The 22,759-nt window shown below is 45.1% G+C and overlaps 1 protein-coding gene and 1 long non-coding RNA gene across 6 annotated transcripts in view; one reads left to right on the plus strand and one right to left on the minus strand.

Annotated features, from left to right (window-relative positions):
• LOC138849495 (uncharacterized) overlaps positions 1–16,042 on the minus strand; it is a 29,067-nt gene extending 13,025 nt beyond the window's left edge. The window contains exons 1-3 of one of the 2 annotated variants that reach the window (XR_016232524.1): positions 15,852–15,996; positions 13,797–13,926; positions 11,511–12,065 (exon numbers count right to left, since the gene is read on the minus strand). This is a non-coding gene — a long non-coding RNA (uncharacterized LOC138849495). Of the gene's footprint in view, positions 1–11,510; positions 12,066–13,796; positions 13,927–15,851 lie in introns of those variants that run through there. The other variant, XR_016232523.1, reaches the window with a different exon arrangement.
• Positions 15,874–22,759, plus strand: part of MASP1 (MBL associated serine protease 1) — a 73,726-nt gene continuing 66,840 nt past the window's right edge. For 2 of the 4 annotated variants that reach the window (XM_070073181.2, XM_008266637.5), the window contains exons 1-2: positions 16,089–16,224; positions 22,057–22,288. In XM_070073181.2, the coding sequence (XP_069929282.2) occupies positions 16,220–16,224; positions 22,057–22,288 (237 nt within the window). In that variant the 5' untranslated portion in view covers positions 16,089–16,219. Of the gene's footprint in view, positions 16,225–22,045; positions 22,289–22,759 lie in introns of those variants that run through there. The other 2 variants (XM_008266639.5, XM_008266638.5) reach the window with 2 other exon arrangements.

The following is a 22,759-nucleotide window of genomic DNA, read 5'->3' on the forward strand; positions in this document are numbered from 1 at the left end:
ATAACCTGGAACAGTTTTAACAGAGTTGGAAGTAGGGGAGCGAAAATAGCTTACTGGGACTGGCTGGAAAACTGACAACAGAGAGTCACCAACTAAACAAAACTATTAAAAGGAGATGCTGCTGTTTTTAAACAGATTTTAAAAGACTATTTCAAAATATTTACTAACATATGTGCTGCAAAAATCTCATTGCTTTAATAGAGGATCAGATTCTAGTTCTATGTCACATAGACTAATAACTTTTGTTTTCCATCTGCTGATTTCCTTGATTTACATTACTAAATCACCCTTTAGAATGCTCCAAATTAAGACAGTATTTTCAAAATAAGATAACACATTGAATTTTAACCTTAGTTACTTTTAAGCAGCATTAAACTATTTTTTATGGACAATTTACAAAAGCATTATCAAACCCAATAGTTTTTCTACAGAATATAAAGTGCTAAGAGTACAAGCATTTACGTTTAAGCACATTGATATCATTTGCCTTTACCCAATTTACATTTAGCAATTACACCTGGATGACTGAGGATGGTGGTATTATATCATACCTCTATCTGAATTAAGATCAAAATTGCATTCACGTGGTATTCTATCCCTTTATAAAACTCTAGTTATAAATCAATGACATTAAACCAGAGATTGCAACATCTACCTCAGGGGCTATAATGAGTACTGATTACCCATTGCTGTTTCATCGGAAACCTGCTAAAACAAATTGCAAAATAAGTTTGGCAAGTTACAAAGCAATATTTTAAAAAGCAGTGATCTTCCTAGATTCAAAGAGAGAAAGGCCTTTAAACCCAACGTCCAGCTACAGCTGAACCAAATTTTCATGTGCAAAATTTTTATTTACCAAAGCCATCTTTTTACATTCTAATTGAATTTGAGTCTACTTTTCTTTTTACCCAAAGAACACCTTAAGCCAATGATGCCTGGTCAGCAGTCAGCTACTTGGAACTGCCTCTGAAACAAAATGTTCAGGCAGCTGCCACACAGGTCCCAAAGATGACTGCAGGCTAAAGGTCGATGTGCCAGGGACAAAAAGTCCACTGGCAATTGTTCACCATTATGTTAGGTTTAATGGGAGAGGGCATCCTCCAGAGCAGGTGGGCACCCTCCAGAGATTCCTAAGGAGGAGAATCTGACAGGTGGCAGAGTAAGGGGCATTAGGGAAAAGGAGATATGTCTGGAAATAGTAATAAACCTGGTGAGCTGGCTGGTTTGAAGGGCCAGTCCAGGAAATGTTCACCAGGAAATCAAGTTTGTAGGAAATGAGGGAACCTGGTGAGGACAGCTTGACATTGAGTTACAAGACAGGGACAAAACCCATCAAAAGACCTGATTATCCTGTCTGGCTTGCTCATGATAAAACAAAAGAGCCATCAAAAGGGTAGGATACCTAATTTGTTTTGCAGTAAACTGGGAGCTCAGACTGATGGAATCACCACTCCCTTGGTATTCTTATGGTAAAATTGGAACAGGAATGGAGAGGCAAAGACCAGTTGGAGGATGAGGGCTGGAGAGTGGAGGCAGAGAGACAGGGTCCATTCCCAAACTTGCCTTTGCTTGCCCGGGAGTAGGGTGTTAAAGAGGATCATAGGTAAGGCAGGGGAGTAGCCTTTGGACAGAGCTAGTTCTGACATAACGTTGGAATTCCGGGGCAGGAGAGGGAGATACAGCAAGACAGTGAGAGCTGGAGCAGCTAACATAGAAGAAAGGGGTTTTGGCTTTTTTAGTGAGAGCTTTGGAAGTCAAGAGAACTTGAGCTGGAGAAAGTTTAGAGCTGAGATAGAAGAAAGCTTAGACACAGGAAAATTTTTTCCACTTTCCCAAAAACTCACAGAAGTGATAAAGATATTGAATAGTGTCAGGGTCAAACATGGACTGGAGAATCTGATAGGAAGAGAAGCTCCCATGGTGACCCATAGAGTCGGATTGGCAGATATCAGGCATCCCCAAGACCACCGCCACCTGACAGGAGGATATGGGAACAGAGAGTGGGGGTCATCACCCATGCACCCACTGGAGCCCAGGGCTTAGCCTGTAGAAGGGAAACATGGGGTTCAGTCATCACCCACACCCACTGTTGCCCGGACAGAGTCTGGAGAGGCTCGAGGCCATAGGAGTTGCGGTGCCTGGTACCAGGACTTAGGGGGGAAGTCGAGTAGAACCACAACCCATAGAGTCTCACTGAGAGGATCCTCTGCCCACCCCATCCTACCTCAGGAATTTGAAAGGCCAATGTGTAGATGGAGATCATGGAGCATTCAGTGGCATGGAAGGAGGTCCAGGGGTGTGTTTTGTGACCAGCAGAAATCCAGGACCCCAAAGCAGCTCAGATCCCCAAGGGGAAAGCAAGGTCGATGGGAGAGCCTGGATCCAAGTCACAACACCCATGTAAGGCCATCACAAAACACAACAAACACCCAAGTTAAGGGAAAAGGTTTATTGATGGAGGAAAATCTGACAGATGGGTGGGAAGGAGTGAAGAAGAGAGAAAGAGGGAGAGGTTGAGAGAGGGAGATCAGGAGAGAGAGAGAGGGTGAAGAAGAAAGAAAGATCTGGAGAGAGAGCATGTGTTTAGGAATCAGGTCCTATTATTCCTTTGCTGGAGGGACAGGGAAGTAGGAGAATCCAATCCCACTAGGGTGGGGGTGGAGCTGACACCTGTGGTTGGGCCAACTGGTCACCTGGCTTCCAGCAATGGTGGTAGAGGTTAGAGCTTAGGATGGTGTCCAGGATGTAAATCACACCACAGACAAGACTGCGCCATTTTACTAACAGAATTTATTTGAATTGAAATGAAAGAACACTAGTAACAACATAAAAAGATATGAAGGTATAAAGTTCACTGAGAAATTAAACTGATCATAATCCTGAAAGACAACCTTAAATGCCAAATTCCCAAATGTTGAAAACCCAAAAGTTCAAAATCTTTTAAGTCTAAAATTCTTCTTTTTCAGATTTATTTTATTTATTTGAAAGTCAGAGTTACAGAGAGAGAGGTAGAGACAGAAAGAGAGGTCTTCCATCCACTGGTTCACTCCCCAAATGGCTGCAATGGCCAGAGCTGGGCAGATCCAAAGCCAGGAGCCAGATCTCCCACATAGGTGCAGGGGCCAAGGACTTGGGCCATCTTCTACTGCTTTCCCAGGCCATAGCAGAGAGCTGGATCAGAAGAGGAGCATCCAGGACTAGAACCAGTGCCCATATGTGATGCCGGCGCTTCAGGCCAGGGCTTTAACCTGCTGTGCCACAGCACCGGCCCAAAGTCTAAAATTCTTAAAAACTAAATTCTCAAAAATCACACTCCCAAAATATTAAAACTCCAAATGTTGAAATCCTGAAAGCTGAAATCCCCCAAAATTGATTCCCCCCCCCAAAAAAAGAGCCTATATAGGAAAAATAGAAAGATGAATTAAGTAGAGGATTAGTGCATTTTTGGTTTTATGCAAAACAATTGCCAAGTTATTCAATCATGCACTGCTTCTGTCTCTTCACTCATAGCACCATGCTTACCCTAAAAGATGCACTTTATTATAGAACAGAAATTCAACAAGCTCAGGGACTTTCTGAACCAAAGGCCTTTGGAGTTTCCTCCCGTGTTACAAAATACATCCAGTGACAAACTATTCTTGGTGAAGAATGTGACTGTCAAAGAAGATAAATTGCTTCTGTTTACCATCAAATGCAACACAGGAAACATTAACACTTGCTTCATTTTGGCTAAAGGATGGCACTTTCAAAACTGTCTTCATGGCTTTCATCTGATTTGTGCCACTACCGGATCCAAAAGTTCCAGAACTTATCCACTCATTTATGTATGAATGATCGGAAAAATAAAGTACTTTGCAGGTATCTATTTAAAAATTTAGTGAACTTTGGAGAAGAAAACGGATTTTAGCTGAAACCCAAACCGGAATAACAAATCTGGAACTAGGTGTGATCGAGGCTTCTAAAAGTGAATTTCAAGGCATTACCAATAACATTTGATTTTTTTTCCATTCACTCAATTCATTTGGTGGAAAATCCAGATGAATGGACTGGCCACATGATAGGACAACAACGAAAACTTCAGTTTCAAAATGCGTCATTTGTCTGCAATGGCATTTCTTTCTGTTGATGAAATTGCAGAAGCTGTTAATGAAATAAAGCCACATTTGCCTGAAGAAGCCAACAAAGTGACCAAATGGTTTGAAAATAATTATGTGGACAGTAGGATAAGGAGTCATTTCTGCAACAGCGTTGTTGTTTTATTCCCCAAGACTGTTTCTGCTAGACTTGTGGTCTGTTTAGGAGTGCGTGCAGAATGGAATTCCACATACCTACCACACAGATGCACACCACGGAAGACGGAGAGCTTAAGTATGGCAAGAACAGGGATGCTCATGTTGATACACACCAAATCTCAGAAGAATTTCAAAAAGCATCATGCCACACAGAAAATGAATACGAATATATTCTCCAAGGAGAATAATGTTCGAAAATTTAAAAAGATAAGAAGCAGCTATTCATTACAATGCAAGACTTCAAAATACAATTCACCATCGTGAAAGTCCACCAGACATTATTAGCTACCTCCATGCATTCACCTAGCATCTAGAGGAAAAGTGTGGAATACACTTCTTCATTTGTCAAATACTCCTTTTAATCTTTTGGAGTTTGGAGCATGTAGGTTTTTTTTTTTTTTAGTTTTGCTTTTAAAATTTATTTTTGTATTTTAAAGAGTTACAGAGAGAAGGGAGATATAAGGAGAGGGAGAAGGAGTCTTCTATCTGCTGGTTCACTCCCCAAATAGCTGCAACAACCAGGACTGGGCAGTGTTGAAACCAGGAGCTAGGAACTTCTTCCGAGTCTCCCGTATGTGTGCAGAGACCCAAGCCCTTGGATCATCCTCCGCTGCTTTCCCAGGGGCATTAGCAAGGAGCTGGTTCAGAAGTGAAGCCACCGGGACATGAACCAGCACCCAAATGGAATGCCAACATCACAGGTAACAGCTTTACCCATTATGCTACAACACCAACCTTTCTTTTTTGGACTTTATCCCATTACTTTATATTGTCAGCATTCTTTTTCACAATTCACTGTTACGTATTTAATCTTTACATCATGTCAATACTGGAGGCATATAACTTTTAGAGAAATCTAATTTGGTTTGTAAATTTAACTTTCCAAAAGTGCATTATCACAACATTGCTTTATATGTAAGCGTTATGAGTGTATATGAAAACATTGCAACTTCCTAGATGAGTTAAAGGATACCTTTTTTACACATCTGACTTTGTGAAGCATGAAATCTCCCAAGAGCTCAGCACGCACTGCAGTGCCCCATCTTGAGTTTCTGTGTGTTTGGAAGGGTGGGAAGCAGTTGCCTCTTACCTGTTTCAGCCAGTCTTGTGAGGAGGGACGGAGGAACTGGGGTGGGCAAGCTCACCCACATGCCCCAGGCATGGCGGATGTTTGAAAAATCATTCAAGAGAGGACCAAGAGAGCAAGAGATGCTCCAGGGATGCACAGTGCCTGGTGGGAGAGGAGTGGCTGGGATCTGCAGCTTGCTGTAGCACTGGTGAGGGGACAGGCGGGAAGTGAGACTTCACTGGTCCTGCCAGCCTTGAAGAAGGCTGACGCTTGTCCAGTTGTGGCTCTGGTCAGTGCAAAGGTCCCCTGCCATGATCATCAGCTCCTCCAGCCTCTGACATGACTGAAGCTGAGTCAGTGATCCCTGATGCTTACCAGGGCCTGACAGGGTGCAGTTGCTGCCACTTCTGTCACCTCTGTTTAGGTCTGCACCCAGTTGGCTCAGGGAGGAGATATGAGGCAATTTAGGAACAGGGGCCAGTGCCTTCTTGCTCTTCGGGACACCTTGGGTGGGAATCACCTGGCCCTGCCCAGTGCTGTGAGCAAGCATGAAAGCTTTTGATTGATTTCCTCTAAAGATATAAATTATAGACCAAGCAGACCCACCAGACACACACAGAACTGTCCATCTAATAGCAGCAGAATACGATTCTTCTCAAGTGCACATGGAGCATTCTCCAGGATACATACACGTGTATGTAGCCACAAAACAAGTCTTCACAACTTCAAGAAGTTTGAAACCTTATCATCCGTTTCCAATCACAGCAGCGTGAAACTAAAAATCAACAAGAGGAGGGATTTTGGAAAATTCACACATATTTAGAAATTAAACAACATATTGCTGAACAACAAATGAGTCCATGAAAAAGCTGAATTGTGGTCTTTTTGCTCCTTGTTGAACTCTACTTAGTGGAGCCTTAAGCCTCAGACTATCACATGAAATGAAAATGCGTTATCTCAAAAATTAAAAAGAAAGACATTGAAAAGGAAACCAAAAAGTATCTTGAGCAAAACAAAGTGAAGACACAGCATAACAACATTTATGGGGTGCAGCAAAAGCACTTCTAAGAGGGAAGTTTGTAGATACAAAGGCCTATACTAAGAAAAAAAGGGCCAGGTGTTGTGGCATAGCAGGTAAATCCACCATCTGTGATGCCAGCATTCTATATGGGTGCCAGTTCAAGTCCTGGCTGCTCCACTTCTGATCCAGCTTCCTACTAATGTGCATGGAGGGCAGCAAAGGATGCTTGGGCCCCTGCACCCATGTGGAAGACCTGGAAAGAAGCTCCTGGATCCTGGATCCTGGCTTTAGCCTGGCCCAGCCCTGCCTGTTGCAGCCATTTGGGGAGTGAGCCAGTTCATAGAAGATCTCTCTCCTCTCTCTCTCTCTTTCTCTCTCTCTCTTTATTTCTCCCTTTCTCTCTGTAACCCTGCCTTTCAAACAAATACATAAATCAAAGAAAGAAAGAAAGAAAAAGAAGGAAGGATGAAAGAAGGAAAGAAGGGATAAAATAAGGAAATAAAGAAAGAGAAAGAAAGATTGCAAACTAACAACCTAACTTCAAGGAACTAGGAAAAGATTAAGCAAAAAATTGATAGAAGAAAATAAATCAAAATAAATCATGAAATTTATAGTAGAACAAATGAAATAGAAACTAGAAAGATGACACAAAAGATCAATAAACCTAAGAGTTCATTTTTGAAGTGGTAAACAATTTTAACAAGCCCTGAACTAGACTATTCAATAAAAAAGAGAATGCAGATAAATAAAATTATAAATGAAAGAGAAGACTTTACAGCTGAGATCACAAAAATGGAAGGACCATAGAGACTGTTGTAAATAATTTTATACCAACAAATCGGATAACCTGGAATAAGTGGATAAATAACCTGAATAATGAAGAAAAAGAAAAACTGAACAGAGAATGAGTAAGCAGATTTAATCAGGAATCAAAAAATGCCCCAAAAAGAAAAGTCCAAGAACAGATGGTTTCATAGTTGAATTCCACCAAGCATTCAAAGAAGAACACTAATCCTTGCAAATTGTTCCCCAAAACTGAAGAGGAGTGCAAACTTCCAAGCTCATTTTATGAGGCCAGCACTACTCTCACAGAAAAGTCAGGAAAGAACACTGCAAGAATGGAAAATTACAAACCAATATCCTTGATGGTCACACATGCAAAAAATTTCAATGAAATACTAGCAAATCAAATTCAACAACACATTAAAATGATCACCCACCCTAATGAAGTGAGATTTATCTCTAGGATACTCACAGGTGGTTCAATAAAATGGGAGAAAATATTTGCAAACCATGTATCTGGTAAGGGATTAATATGCAAAATATAAGGAAATCATACAACTCAGTAGCAAAAACAAACATATCACTAGATTAAAACGTAGTTAAAGAACGCAACCATTTTTCCAAAGACACACAAATGACCAATGTATCTAAGACAATGCAATGCTAACCAAGTGAGTTATTATCTCAAACCTGCTATTGTCAAAAAGACAAGACAAGGCAAGTTTTGGTGAAGATATGAAAAAAAGGAACCCTTATTCACAACTGTTGGGAATGTAAATTAGTACAACCACTATTGAAAATAGCATAGAGTTCTCAAGACAGAACTATTACAGGATCTGGGCAATCCCACTCCTGGATATACATTCAAGAAACTGACGTTGATCTCTCTAGGAGATCTCTGCACACCGAGGTTCATTGCAGTGTTATTCATAATAGCCAAGGTACAGAGAACACCTAAGTGTCTTTGGACAAATGAGTGGATGAAGACACGATGAAATAGTATTCAGCCTTAAATGAGAAGGACTTCTTGCCATTCGTGACCACACTGATGAACCTAAAGGACATGCTAAGCAGAATAAGTGGGGGAAAGGAAGACAAATACTGTAGCATCTCTCTTACATGTGGAGTACTGGAAGTTACAGAAGCAGAGAGCAGAGTGGAGGTTCCCAGGGCTTAAAGAGACAGGGCGTGGGGAGACATTGTTCAAAGGATGCAAAATCTCTATCACACAGAAAAGAATCATTCATCGGGATCTGCTGTGCAATTTAGAACACAGTTAATGACATCCTGATGAGCAGATTTTTAAGTGTACTCACCACAGGTACAAACGTGAGATAGTGCATATGAAAATTAGCTCAATTTAGCCATTCCACCATGCATCCGTATTTCAAAATACACGCTATGTGCCATCAATATACCCAGTCCTTATTTGTCAACTGAAATTTTAGTCAATTAAAAAATAAAGTGCATAAACCTGGAAAAGACACACATATGATTGCCCGAGAAACCATCCGTTTTCCTGAGATGCCTTTTTTGTGAAGATGTATTTTTATTATGAAAGTCCTATTTTTTAAAAGAAAAAAAGTCATTGTCTTTCAGATTTTCTGTGTTGTAACAACCAAAGTGTTTAATTTGCCCTGTGGTTCAGCCAGAGAATGCTGATGGGACATCAGATTCATGCATGTCCCATGCACCTAGCACACACGCGAACTTATTAAAGCACCATCTGGTCATGCTGTTCTCTATTTTTAAAAGACTTTTGTGTCTCAGAAAATGCAGTGATCCTGAATCCTGGCCCACTTTGAAGAGTCTGGGTCTGGTGGGCCGGAGGCTATGACAGAAGTGTGAATTTATGACATCCAGACAGCCTTGAGAATCTGACCCATGTGGCAAACTTCAACAGCAGCCTGGCATGCAGTGCGCTTACCACCCTGACCCTGACCTTCTTCTCACTCCTGTCTCCCATCTCAGTAGATGGGACCAACAGCACCCTAGGTGGGAACTCTGGGGTCTGTTTTTGCTTTCTCCTTCTCTTTCATTCTTCATTCCCAGCTGAAGGCCAGACCCGTGCATCTTTTCTTTTTCTTACAGAATCTATCTTTCTTTTGCCTTAGTCCTCTCAGCCCCAGGCCTGCTGTCACCACTCCAAACTATCTGAGCATTCTCCCTGCTACCCAGAGTTGCTTTCTTCATCCATAAAAAAATTATTCAAATCTGTATTTTGTACTGTGTCAGTATAAAGGCAAATATAATTCAAGTTGGATTCAGTATTATTTTTATTCTGATTTTAAAAGATATTCAAATTAAAACATTTTCTTGAAACTTGGGCTCTGTGCCCTCTGTAACTAATACAAAAATGGGTCCAGGTGCCAACTATTGCCACAGCCTCCTAACTGGTCTCCCTGTCTCCCATGTCCAAATCTATTCTCCTCTTAATACCCAGAGAGACCTTTTGTAAGTGTAAGTTCCACTGTGCCATATCCTTCCTTAAAACGCATGAGTGGAGGCCAGCATTTGGCACAGCAGGTTAAGCAGCTGCTTGAGACACCTGTATCTGCTATTAGAGTACTCAGATTGGAGCCCCAGTCCTGCTCTGTTTCAGCTTTCTGGTGCTATGCAGCCCGGGAGCAGGTGGTGGCTCAAGTAGTCGGGTCCCTGTCACCCATGTGGGAGATCCAGATTGAGTTCCAGTCTCCAGGCTTGAGCTTGGCATAACCCAGGCTGTTGAAGACATTTGGGGAGTGAACCAGTGGATGGAGATCTCTCCCTCCCTCCCTCTCCTTCTCTCTCTCTCTCTTGCAAATAAATATGTTTCTTTTTTTTTAAAAAAAAAAGGGTATCAGTGATTTCCTTTTGTACTGAGAATCCAAGCAAAATCCTGTCCACGTCCTATAATGACTGGCACTAAAAACTTGAAGGATTGTAGATAAAAATAGTCTTGAAACCATAACCTCCACACATGTAACTGGTTAATTTTGCTGTACCTCTGTCCACACTTTTTTCTATGATATGTATAAAATATACACAGTGTGTATATTAGTTTTTCATTACAACCATGAGATACATAAGACAAGTTAACTATGAAGGAAGGGGGTTTATTTCTGCTTGTGGTTCTGGAGATATGCAGTCCACCATTGGGCAGCCCTGCTGGTTCAGCAGCTGGCCATGATGTTTCTTCTCACAGTCTTGAGGCAACACAGAGCCCTCCATGACAAAAGGGAGTGCACCACCTGTCTGTGTCTCTCCACAGAAAGCCCCCAGCAGTCAATCATGGAGGCTCTACTCTAACAACCTGATCCAACCCAATCACCTCCCAAAAGCCTCACCTTCAGATACCAACACTGGATCAGTTTTCCTGGTAATGATCTTAGTACCACTAATTAATGCTTTGGGGGCCAAGCCTTTAACATATGTGCCTCGATGGGCATTCAGAAGACAAATAAACATCCAAAGTATAGCCTACAAAATTTCTGTGATATGTACAAAATACATGTTGTTTGATAAGTCCTTTGATTTTTCTCATTAAAGTAATCGTATCCTAATATTTGGATCATTCTCCAATTTACCCTTCACACTTAACAATATTTGTAGCCAAATCTATCATGTTTCATAAAGATATCTCTCATTCTTTCTAACTAGTGCTCAATATTCCATAGTAGGAAAATGTCATCATTAGCCACTACTTGATCAAGGCCCATTATTCACAATGACAAATAATACAACAATGAAAATGCTTGCACATATGAGAGTGTTTCTCTTGAAGATAAATATCTTGAAGTGAAATTGTTGACTGACAAGATAAATACGTTTTAAAAAATAAGTATTTTGTTTATTTGAAAGGCAGAGTTGTTGGGGGTGGGGAGAGGCAGAGAGAGAGAGAAAGATCTTTCATCCACTCGTTCATTCCACAAATGGCTGCAACGGCCATGCTGCAATGGCCAGGACTGGGCCAGGCCAAAGCCAGGAGCCAGGAGCTTCATCCAGGTCTCCCACATGGGTGCAGGGGCCCAAGCACTTGGGCTATCCTCTGCTGCTTTCTCAGGTACATTAGCAGGGAGCTGGATCATAAGTGAAGCACCCGGAACTCAAACAACCCCTATAGGGGATGCCAGCATTGCAGGTGGCAGCTCAAGCTGTTTCGTCATGATGCCAGCCCAGTAAGAACATTTTTAATGCTACTTTTATCCTGAGGTTGCCCTTTAGGTTGCTGTTCTCACATTCATTCTTTAAGTATACCCATTTCCCTAAAGTATTACCAACACTAACACTTTTTCTCCTCTTAGAGAACATCCTCCAGTAATTCTCGCTGTAAAGGTCTGCAAGTGGTAAACTCCCAGAATCTGAATTTATCTTTATTTCCACTTTATTGTAACGTAAAAATTCAGCTTGTGTACAATTATAAGTTTCAAGGCACTTTTCTCTTGCACATTAAGATATGGTCTGTATTCCTCTTATTTCTAAGTAGTGGTAAGAAATTTATTTGCTTGTAGGTAATTGACCTTTTTCTCTCTGGAAATTTTTAAGAATTTAATTTTTTCTGCTAGATATGCCAAAACATCACTACAAGGAGTCTGAGTGTGTGCTCACTTGGGGCTTGGTAGATCCTTGCAGTCTGAGAGGCCAGTGGCCCCCAGGGTACGGGCAGGGGTGGGGAAGAGTGGTAAGCCCTGTGCCATATGCCTCTGTTCTTAATGAAAGGAATGAAGGTGGCAACAGAAGGAGAGACGAGTGAGGGAGTTTGGAAGGAGGGTGGGAAAGTGAGGCAGCGGTGGAGAGACACCAGTGGGGAGTTAGCGAGGTGAGGACCCTGACTTCCCGGGATCTGCCTGCTGCCTGCTGGCTTCCATGGCCACAGCCTCTCTTCTCCTGTCCTGGCTTGGCTCTGCTTCGTCTAGGGAACCTGTGGGAAAGGGGGGATAATGTGAGCGGATAGAACTATAATTGGTATACAGTGGAATTGGGTGAGAAGAGGTGACGGAGATGTGCACGGGACATGGATTTGCCAGGGTTGCCTTCACAAAATACTGCAGACTCAGTAACTTAAACAACAGAAACTTATTTTCCCAGAGGTCTGGTGGTGAGAAGTCCAAGTTCAAAGTGCTGGCAAGGTCAGTTTGCTCTGAGGCCTCTCCTCCCCGTGCCTTCACGGGTCCTTCCCTCTGGGTGTGCCTGTGGTCTAATTTCCTCTTCCAAAAACACAGGCATTTGGAGCCAGAGTTCACGCTTCACGTTCAAAGAAAAGCCCTTTCTGCAAATACAAGCACATTCTGAGATACTGAGAGTTAGATCTTCCACGTATGACTAGGGGGTTGAGGGGGCACAATTCAGACAGTAGCAGAGCCTCGTTGCTTCTTTTTTAAGCAGAAGCCGTATTCCCTTCTCTGAGGTCTGGCACTCACATGACAGCACGGTTGATGGGTGCTCAGTGTCCACAAGGAGCATGAAGATCCACAGATGAGGGGAGAGCTCTGAGTTCAGGGTCAGGATCACCGGTCACGCACAACGGCCACACTTAGTTTCTCTGAACCTCAGAGCCTTCTCAGAACAAGTGACTATCACAAGCCATAAGGAGTGTGGATGTGTTTGGTGTATGGTGAGTGCATGTCATCAAATCGAAGATGCCATCAGTTGAAAGATGTACCATTAGGTTAATGTGCCCAAAATGGCAACATTACGTAAGGAAGAAGTTTCAGGCTCAGGCGCCCTACCCATTCCGTTCCATCTGCAGGTCACGGGGTGGGGTTTTAAAGTTTTTTTTACGTTATTGTGGAGATCCAGTAGGCTCAGAAGCCCCGGCTGTCAGCAGCCTGGGAGGCAGTGTCCTGTGCAGCCCCAAATCTAATTCAGAGTCGCGCTCTCTTTGGAGCTATTTCTTGGTTTTTTAGGTTCCCTATAGAAAGCCTGGATCTTGGGATTTGCCAGTAGAAAACCATGGCCCAAATTCTTAACATTTTCTAACACATTCAGGGAATTCCAGAAACTCTCCCTCAGAAGCGGCATAAAATAAATACTTTGGTAGAACGTGTAAACCAGGAACGGGTAGGAATGCTGCTGGTTTACTGTCTCGGGAGCTCTGCCCCTTCCCCTGCCCACAGCCCGGGGCTGGCGAGGCCGCCTCCGCCACCCCGCACTTCCAGGGCTCTAAATGACACGCTCCCAGGCCTTTGGTGCTTGCTTCAACGCTTGTTGTCCCAACTTTTCTAAAATTAGTTGACTCCTTTTCTGAACGTCTGAGTAATGGTAACAGAACCACAGAAAGGCCAGTGACCCTGAGGGCTGCTCTGAACCCGAGCTCCCTCCACGGGTCCAGCCATCTGGGGAACCGGCTCCGTCCCATCAGATTCACACACTGACGGGCTCCACGAGAAACTGAGTCCAAGCCGCTGACTTCACAGTCGGGCAAACAGATGTCCCCCCCACCCCGCGCCCAGAAAGTAGGCAGCTGACCCAAAACCACGTTGGAGTTAGCCTACGGCTGTCGCACCCTGTTCTCCAAACTCCAACTCCCAGGTTAACATCCCTTCCATTCCTCCCAGCCACGGGGATCTGTGACCACTCAGGGACAATAGCGCAAATGTCATCCCACCCGAATCTCCTGCACCCAGATCCTTCAGGGGGCCGCACCACTCACGTTTGCATGCCGAGTTCCTCTGTACCTTGGCTGGCTCCCAGGGATGCAGCACACCTTTCAGATCTGCTGGCGACTGGTAGAACTCTGGCCTAGAGCAGACTTCAAACGCCTCCCATTGACCATTGGCAGGCTTGTAAAAACAGGGCCAGGAAATTATTGCAGGAGGCCTAATTGTTCTGTGACACTTTACAAGGAGAAAGCTGATGGCTGTCCCTCCCAAGTCCTTCCCTCTATGTCCAGAACAAGTGAGAGTCTGCTCAGCCACAGCAGACACGGAGAGAATGCCCGTACTAGCAGGACCCTCTGCACGGCACAGTGTGCTTCTTGCCAAGTTCTTTCTCCTTCGGTTTTCAAACCCTGTGTATTCCAGCAGAAATGGAGCCCATGTGTTTCTGATTCATTTGCACTGAAATTATTAACATGCTGTTTTGTGAGAATTATTTGATGTCTGGAGAGCCGGAGAGTCTTTTTAATGAGAATTTTAAAGGCATTTTTTTCCTTACCCTGCCTGAAACAGAAAACAATGTTTTTCTCCAACAGTGCCTGAGTTCAATCATATTGTCTCTTCTCCTAAGCTTGCACCTGCATCAGGAACCTTGGCCTCTTAATCATGCCACGCTTCACAAGGCTGATATTCTAAAGGGTTAAAACGGAACAAGAATTCTAGTGCGAGGCAAGCCCGGGCTTCCCAGAATGTGCTGCGGGAGTACTCGCTGGAGGTGGGGAGTGTGAGCGTAGCCTCCACTGCCACCGTGGGAGTAGCAGGGAGTAGCAGGAAGCTCGCTCGCTCGCTCGCTCTCTCTCCCCCTGACTGCTGTCATGCACTCGCACAAGCACAGTCTCCCTCGGGCCTCCTAGCAACCTCCGTTTTCCACCTGAGTAAACAGGATCCGAGAGGGTAAGGACCACACCCACCGTGCACAGCCAGCTTGGATGCAAAGGAAAGACGACAGCCAAACTCTGATTTTGAGTCCCGTGTGCCTTTCAAAATGACCCAAATTGAATTGCTCTGTGCTTTGTGTGCATGCTTGAAATTCCACCTACATGCTAATATATTAGTAAGAGGCAGTGTAACATAGTGGCCAAGAGATCAAATTCTGCCCCTACCACTTCCTAGCTGTGTGATCTAGGGCAAGTCACTTGACCTCTCTGGGCAATTCTCTCATCTGGAAAATGGGTATAACATCACAGCCCGCCTAGAAGAGACAGAGAGATCATTGAAGAGAATGGATGCGCTAGATGCTTCTAACAGTGGCTGACACTTGGCGCTCAATGACTCTCAGCTCTACGTGGTGGTCGCATTGGGGGTTCAGGAAGAACTGGTTGATCTTAGCAAGCTGTCTAATCTCAGAGCCTCAGTTTGCTCATTTTAAAATGAATGGAATAGTGGAATGCTCCCAGGTCTGGGAGAGCACCTGCAAAGACATTCGTGCCCAGCCTGTGTCCAACAAAGAAAAAGTCCTCAGCAAAACCTGTCCATGGTTTACGCCCAGACACACCTCCCTCCATACAACTGTCCAGGCGACAAAGTTCTCTCCTCCTGTTCAGCTCCCGCAGCCCCAGTGTCGCACGTCTGCACACACCGCGGGTACAGAGATGGTGCACCCAGGCCCAGGGCTTTCAGACACCCCGGGGGCACCAGGATTTCTTGCTGGGATGGGCCCTCCCTGGGCTGGCTCGGGCCTCTGCCCTGAGCTGCAGCACAGTGCCAACAAGTGTCACCTGCGCCTGGAAAGTGACAGCCCGTGCTGCCGGCCTTGGTGCTCCTGCACTTTCCAGGCTGGCAGCTCTGTTCCCAGAAAACCTGCTCCCATCTGCACACAGACCGAGGCTCTGGGCTTCAGCTCTTTTCTTCCTCCTGGTGTGAATGCTAGAATCGCCTTTGTGGCTGTTTCGGTTTAATTGGGGTTCTTTTGCTGGTGTCCTGAAGACAAGCAGAAAATTACAGCCAAGAGGCAAGGGACAGTGAAGACAGACACTAGACTTCATCCCCTGCACTGTCTCCACACACACACACACACACACACACACACACACACTTGGTGGTACAAATACCTTTGGGAGCCTCCCAGTCACTTTCTCTCCAGGACTGAAATCGGCTGTAGCAGAAGGGAGGGACGTGGAGGAGCCGATCTCGGAAGGCTGAAGACAGACTGTTGTGTCAGGCCCCTCTGCGTGTGTGCAAGAGCAGTCAAGAGCCGGCGAGGAGAGAGGAACAGCCAGGGGGAGAGGGGGGGAGAGGGGATCTGTTGCAGGCAGGGGAAGGCGTGACCTGAATGGAGAATGCCAGCCAATTCCAGAGACACACAGGGACCTCAGAACAAAGATAAGGCATCGCTGACACCGCACCGGGGACGAGCGCGCAGACAAGTCGGCCCAGGGGGGACCAAGACCAGGAGGCCAGGAGGGCGCAAGGCAGGAAAATGAGGTGAGTACCAGGGCAGGAGAGGGCACTGCGCCCTTTCGGGGGGCCAGGTGTCAAGCAGCCGGCGAGAGCGGCTGACCTTGGCCCCGAGCAGGCTCACCTGCGGGTCCTCTGAGTGGAGGGTAGGGGAGGGGTCTCTCAACAGCCCTTAGGGTTCTGTAAAGGGAGGCGCAGACGCGCGAGGCGCTTTCCCCTGGCTGCTGAGCCCAGCAAGTTGAAATCGGAGACTTTGTGCAAAGCCGGCTCCAGCACCAGCACCGCGGCGGCACGGTCCCCCCCTCCGCAGGCGCAGGGCGCTGTCTGCCGGCCACCAGGCTCTCCTCCCGTGGCCCACAAGGCTGCCTTTTCATTGTTCTCCCCTGCAAACAGCCTTGATGTGGCCTTGCAGACACTTTCAGGGTTAGGTTTGCGTTTCTGTGTTTATTTGTTCCGACCGGAAAAGACCCCGTTTCCCACCGCTAGGCTCTCCGAAAGTTTGCCAGTTAAAGCTCCATTAAAAAAAAAAAAAAAAAAACACACACTAGAAACCTGTCCCCATTTTACAGTTTAGACATTTCTGCGTTTCTCACTGAAATCAGAGGCAGCTGGTGGCATGAATCAGTCTATGAATCCCGGCACCAAATGACTCTTAAAGGGATACTGCAACGTTTCTTAACAAAAGGATCTTTTGGTGTTCTGGAACCTAGGACTTTAAATTCTACCTGCTTTTAAGCTCTTCTGCCTTCCTTGGTCTTCATCTTTCCAGGTATTCCATACAAGTTTCTTTTTCTTTTCTGCAAATCTTAAAACCCAGCTCGTTGTACTATTTATATTCCTTATAAATATTAATGCCGCTAAAAACACAAAAAAGTAAAAAAAAAAAAAACTGTTGATGTGTTAAGTCCCTAAATGCCTCTTGTCCCACTAATTTTCTTTTAATAGAGAAGTCTTTCTATTTATCTCCATTCTCAAAATCACCTAGCAACTTCTCTGCATCGGGGCCAATTACCTGCTGTCAAAGCCATAATCAAACCTTCAGGGTATCCAGTAGCTCCATTTTACCAGCCCATTGTAATTTTAAACCTACAGTAAAACTACATTTTCCCTTCTCCTGAGAAAATGAAATATATGCCCATTCGCATGGGGTGATATTCTGATTTACCTGTCAGGAATCTAAATCCCACCCTACCCCACAATGCCCCAGCTGTGCCCAACTTCAGGGCTGAGTGACAGCTGTGTATCTCTACATGTGTGCAACCCTCACCTTGGAACAACCATCCCCCCTACTTTCCACCTAGAAGACCTGACTGGCTCAAAACTCACTTCCTCTTCCCCTGACTACCATCTCACCAGGGTAGGGCTGGAACTGCACCTGTTACTGTCCTTGTAATAGTTCCTTGTCCAAATGTCCACCTCCCATACATGGTCCGTGATCTATTTCTTTGTCTTTGGACAAAATGTCTGTTGTTTGCTGGGCATACGTTAACTAATGGTTGCAACGAACTCAGTTGAAGAGCAAAGGAACTTCTAGAAAAGTTCTCCACTGGAAGTCTCGAAAGGGTCTTGGCTCCCTGGGACATAGCATGTCAGAGATGGCAAAGCGCTTTCCTGGGCTCTGTCTCGTGAAGTTTTCAGATTTGGGGTGAGGAAGGGATTCATGGTTAAATGAGGATAAAAGCAGTTAAGCAACTTGGCCGAAGTTCCACTGGTGGTCTGGAAAAGTCCCAGACTCAACCTTGGGTCCAAGGGTTTTTCTACTATGTTCCACTGGACTCTCCACCAGGTTATTATTCTACACCCACAGCTCTCAATGCTGGCCGTGCACCAGAATGACCTGCAGCGCTTTCAAAAATGCTCGTGCCCAGACCTCACCCTGGGCCAATTAAGCCAGAATCTGTCTTGAGAAGTGGCTCTGGCATTCGTATTTTTTTTTTTAATTTCCACATAAAGCCATGGGCTTTTAAACTATCTTTCACAGGATTAATTGCTTTGGCCAAATGCCTGGGCATGCTATGGGCCTGGCCCCAGCTTCTTCTGGTGGTCTTTGTTAGTCCCTTCTTCTGTTGAAGTTAACTCACCAGATGGTGTTGGGTAGGATATGACATCGCTTGGGGTATCCTTTTCATTATTCACTCAAAAAAAAAAAAAAGGTGCTGTGAAAGGGAGAGATGTAGTCCCCTCCCAACTCTTAATCTCAGAAAGGGAGTCTTGGTGTTGTGAGGTTGGAATGAGGAAACTGAATGGAGCAGACAGAAACTGTCACTCAGCCTACAGTCATAGATGCCGGCAGGCATCTTCACGCAGCCCCGATAGCCTGTTCCCACAGTACAGCCTATGAAATCCGAGCTCTATATATTACTTTTGACATTTCCAACACATGTAGCTAAACTTTTTTTTTGAATAGCTGGAGGATAGATAACAGGTGTCAGAAATTGTACAGCCGGCGCCTGGTGTAGAAGAAGCCAAGAACAGAGAGTGTGATGAGGAATGAAAGCTGCCACTTAGATTCTTTGATTCACAGCCCCTCAAGCAAGCAAGCAAGCAAGCATATGCTCAATCCCATTACATGCAAGGAGATATTTGCTTCATATGTGTGAAACTGTTTTGAGATGCAAACAGAGGGGAACAAAAAGCTTCACAAGGCTTCCTCCCCCGCTGACCGGTTGCCTGCCGCACATGGCACTGAGCCTCCGGGCTCGATGGGGCTCAGCGGCCAGCCTGGACAGCACTGGCCTTCTGGGGCTCGGAGTCTGCTCTTTGTGGTCTGGAAAAGGCCGGCACGGAGAAAGTTGCCCTTTCAGCCTTGCATAATCTGGGTGTCGCTGTTGAAGAGAAGTCCGCGTAGGGAGCCAAGGCTGCTTTTCGGGAAGCAGCGTGATGGGGTAATCATAGCTAAAGTCTGCCTGGGGCTGGACACTTAACAAAGTACTTTCCAACCCACCCTCGGATAGCAGCCCTGTGGGAAGTCATTCCTATGACCACTTCAAGGATGAGGAACCAAAAACCTGCCATGCCTTCCCTAAGGCGGGGATAAATAAAGCGAGTCTGCTCTCCCCTTCTTGGCGTGACTGAACCTGAACTCCCAGACCCATTAACACTGGAAAATGGGAGGCCTGGGACCCGCAGCTCAGGCTTCCTGGCCTCTGCTTTCCTAGTAATTCACTGGATAAGTTGGACGTAGGCCCTACCTTTTCTCTGCCTCTGAGGCCTTCTCTCCAGGCTGGGTTTTTAAAACATTGACACCGGTTGTTGCATTAAAATATTTCACTTTCTTAACAGCATCACACATGTTACTAATGGAAGGAGCCTCAGAAACATTTTAATGACTTCGTTTTTTTAATCAAAAAACAATCATTTTATGTATATAAAATGTTCTTATTGGTCTAGAAGGATCTTGTACTAAAAACATTGATATTTCCATTTCACAGACCATGACTGTTAGCACTTTTTTTGTACTTAGCTACTTAACTTGCATGTTCCATGAGACAGCTAGATAATTGAATCTATGTATGCGGCTGTCTTGCTGTGTGTGCACATTCAAAAATGCATGTGTGTGTATAGACACATCCTCGCACCTGAGTATGTGGGAGTGGAGAGATGTTGGGTTGAGACAACTTCCTGATCAGCAAATAGACAGCTGCTAATCCAGAGATGCTGGTATAATTTCCCAGCATTGACTTTTTAAGCAGTCTAAGACTCTGGCTGCACATTCATTCATTCATAATCAGTTATACACCAGACTATATCCTAGGTCGTCTCCATACAGTACCTCTAATATTCAGATAAGCCCCGGAAATTAGAGTTTATAACACTCATTGAATATATAAGGAAACTGGGGCTCAGAGAGACTAGTCTCTTGAGTTTTCACAGCCAGTAAGCAGAAAAATTGATATTTGAACCCAAGTACACTTAGCTTCAAAGGCTGTATCGGGAGTGTGGTGGCTGCCCCCACAGAACCATATTCGGGAGCCATGGAATCTGGATGGACCGAGGAAAGTGCAATAGCCCAGGAGATTTTGAGTTGAGTGGTGGCGGACAAACACGACACCCACAACCCGTGTGGCACCTGCCACGTGGCCGAGGCGTGGAAGGGTACGGCGGGCTTCCAGGATGACAGAAGGCACACGCGGTGGCTGTGGATATGAGGCTGAGCAGGCATCTCAGCACCACGTCCAAGAGGGCCTCAGCAGCTACGCTGGGAACAGACGCTGCACCTGCAGGCACTGCAGAGCAGTACCATCACAGCTGTGTTTTAGGAAAACAACTTTGGCAGAAAGTTGCTGAATGATATAAAGGAGAGGGCAGGAAGGTTGGTCGGGAAGCTTCAGCACTAGTTTGGATCACAGGGTTTAAAGCAGGTAACAGACTGGAGTGGAGAGATGGGTTTCCAGAAAACAGCAAGCAAAAGAAATAGGGCGTGTTGACCATACACGTGGTACAACAGGAAAGGGGAAATTCAGGCTTAGGAAACTGGGTAATGGGATACCACTCAAAGAAAAGCAAAATGAGAGCAGGAACTAATTAGGAAGGAAGTTGGTGAGCCAAATACGGGATGTTTGAGTTCAAGGTCCCTGGGTGCTGATGAGGACTGATCTACTAGATCAGGTGCCCGGCGTGCACACTGACCCCTAGGGCTTTGCTCGGCCTTGGTCAGTTTGCCTCATTATTGCATCAGCCGCTCTTGTTGTGTTCTATAAGTTCCATTTCCTTGCCCCTTTTTGTAGCTCTTTTAATGGCCCTTTATCTCTGATTACCACAGAAATATGAGGGCACTTTCAAAGTCTCATGGAAAAGTGGAATAAAAAGGTAAGCTTATCTTAATGCAAAAAAGAATTGAAATCCATGAATAGTATTTTTCCCCCACAATACACAATTTCCCTGAAATTTTTGAAGTACCCTCATACATTTTATGGTTTGGATCATTCATTAGAATACTTACCAAGAGGAAGAAAAATTATTTTGTCCATCCTATCTTTATTCAAAATTTTGCATCATTTGATTTTTGTGGTGAAATATTTCATTAAATCTGTTTAAACTCCTAAGGATTCTGTTACTGAATATTTCTCATACCAACAGTAGAAAAAGTAAGTTATTAATACCTTTTAGAAAAATGAATAAGGAATGTATGATTCTTTTTTTATTTTTATTTTATTTTTTTTTTTGACAGGCAGATTGGACAGTGAGAGAGAGAGAGACAGAAAGGTCTTCCTTTGCCGTTGGTTCGCCCTCCAATGGCCGCCGCGGCCAGCGCGCTGCGGCAGGCACAGCGCGCTGATCCAATGGCAGGAGCCAGGTACTTATCCTGGTCTCCCATGGGGTGCAGGGCCCAAGCACTTGGGCCATCCTCCACTGCCTTCCCCGGGCCACAGCAGAGAGCTGGCCTGGAAGAGGGGCAACCCGGACAGAATCTGGCGCCCCGACGGGGACTAGAACCTGGTGTGCCAGTGCCGCAAGGTGGAGGATTAGCCTAGTGAGCCGCAGCGCTGGCCAGAATATATGATTCTTAATGGAAGCAAAACTGAAAAAAAATACCAATTCATGCCTACTTTTGTAAGTTATGTTGTCAACAGTAAAATGATGTGTGTCTGAGTCCCAGCTATGGAGCTTTGTGGACAAGCTCAGTACTCATAAGATTGTCAATTCTCCCAAAGAGCAAAACTGGAAGAAACCTCAGAAGCCATCTAGATCCCATCTTCCCATGTTTCAGCCTGGGTAAGCAAGGTCCAAAGGGGGAAAACCACTCCGGCTGGACCAAAGCAGAGGAAGGCACAGGACTCCGTCTGCCGGCTGCTGGTTAGTTAAACGCTGAGGACCTTGGTCCATGAAGGTAAGTACATGTCCATTCATGTCTTCCAGGTGGCTCCTTCTCTGTCATGCTCTGTGCTTCTCCCTGTTGAAGGCCTCGGCTCACACTGTGGAGCTAAATGATATGTTTGGCCAGATCCAGTCACCCGGCTATCCAGACTCCTATCCGAGTGACTCGGAGGTGACTTGGAATATCACTGTCCCGGAAGGCTTTCGTATCAAGCTTTACTTCATGCACTTCAACTTGGAATCCTCCTATCTTTGTGAATATGACTATGTGAAGGTAAGACACCCCTCCATCAGTGTTTCTCACCTGGGCCCAGAGTTCCACTGGGAGTTAGGAAGCACAGACGAGACACTGTCCTTATACCCTCCTAGGGTGGCATCTAGAAGGTCTCGATGTGATGAAGGAAGGTCGGGGTGAAGCGCTAAAGTGGAAGCTGAATGCTAGAATGAGAAAGGACCCCAGGGAAACTGAGGCAGGTAGGGTGTGACTCAGTCGACCACAGCATCCTTGGCTTCTTTCTGTTCTCAAGTCTTTAATGTTTCCATTGCCTTCTGCTCCACAGTCTGGGTCAGAAAAGCACAGAGTCTTCAGAGTAAGCAGTAATCAGAAACAAAGTCATAATTATGTCCAAAGTTGAGCTATTAGAAAGCATTGCTCAATTCCAGAAATGATAACCAAATGTTTGGAAAATGTAGGCTTTGCAGAAGCACACAGTCAGAGGTGCAGGCGAAAAGGTGGGTTAGACCA

This window comes from Oryctolagus cuniculus, chromosome 4, assembly GCF_051225735.1.
Source record: "Oryctolagus cuniculus isolate XC-2025 breed Fujian yellow rabbit chromosome 4, ASM5122573v1, whole genome shotgun sequence".
Lineage (NCBI taxonomy): Eukaryota > Metazoa > Chordata > Mammalia > Lagomorpha > Leporidae > Oryctolagus > Oryctolagus cuniculus.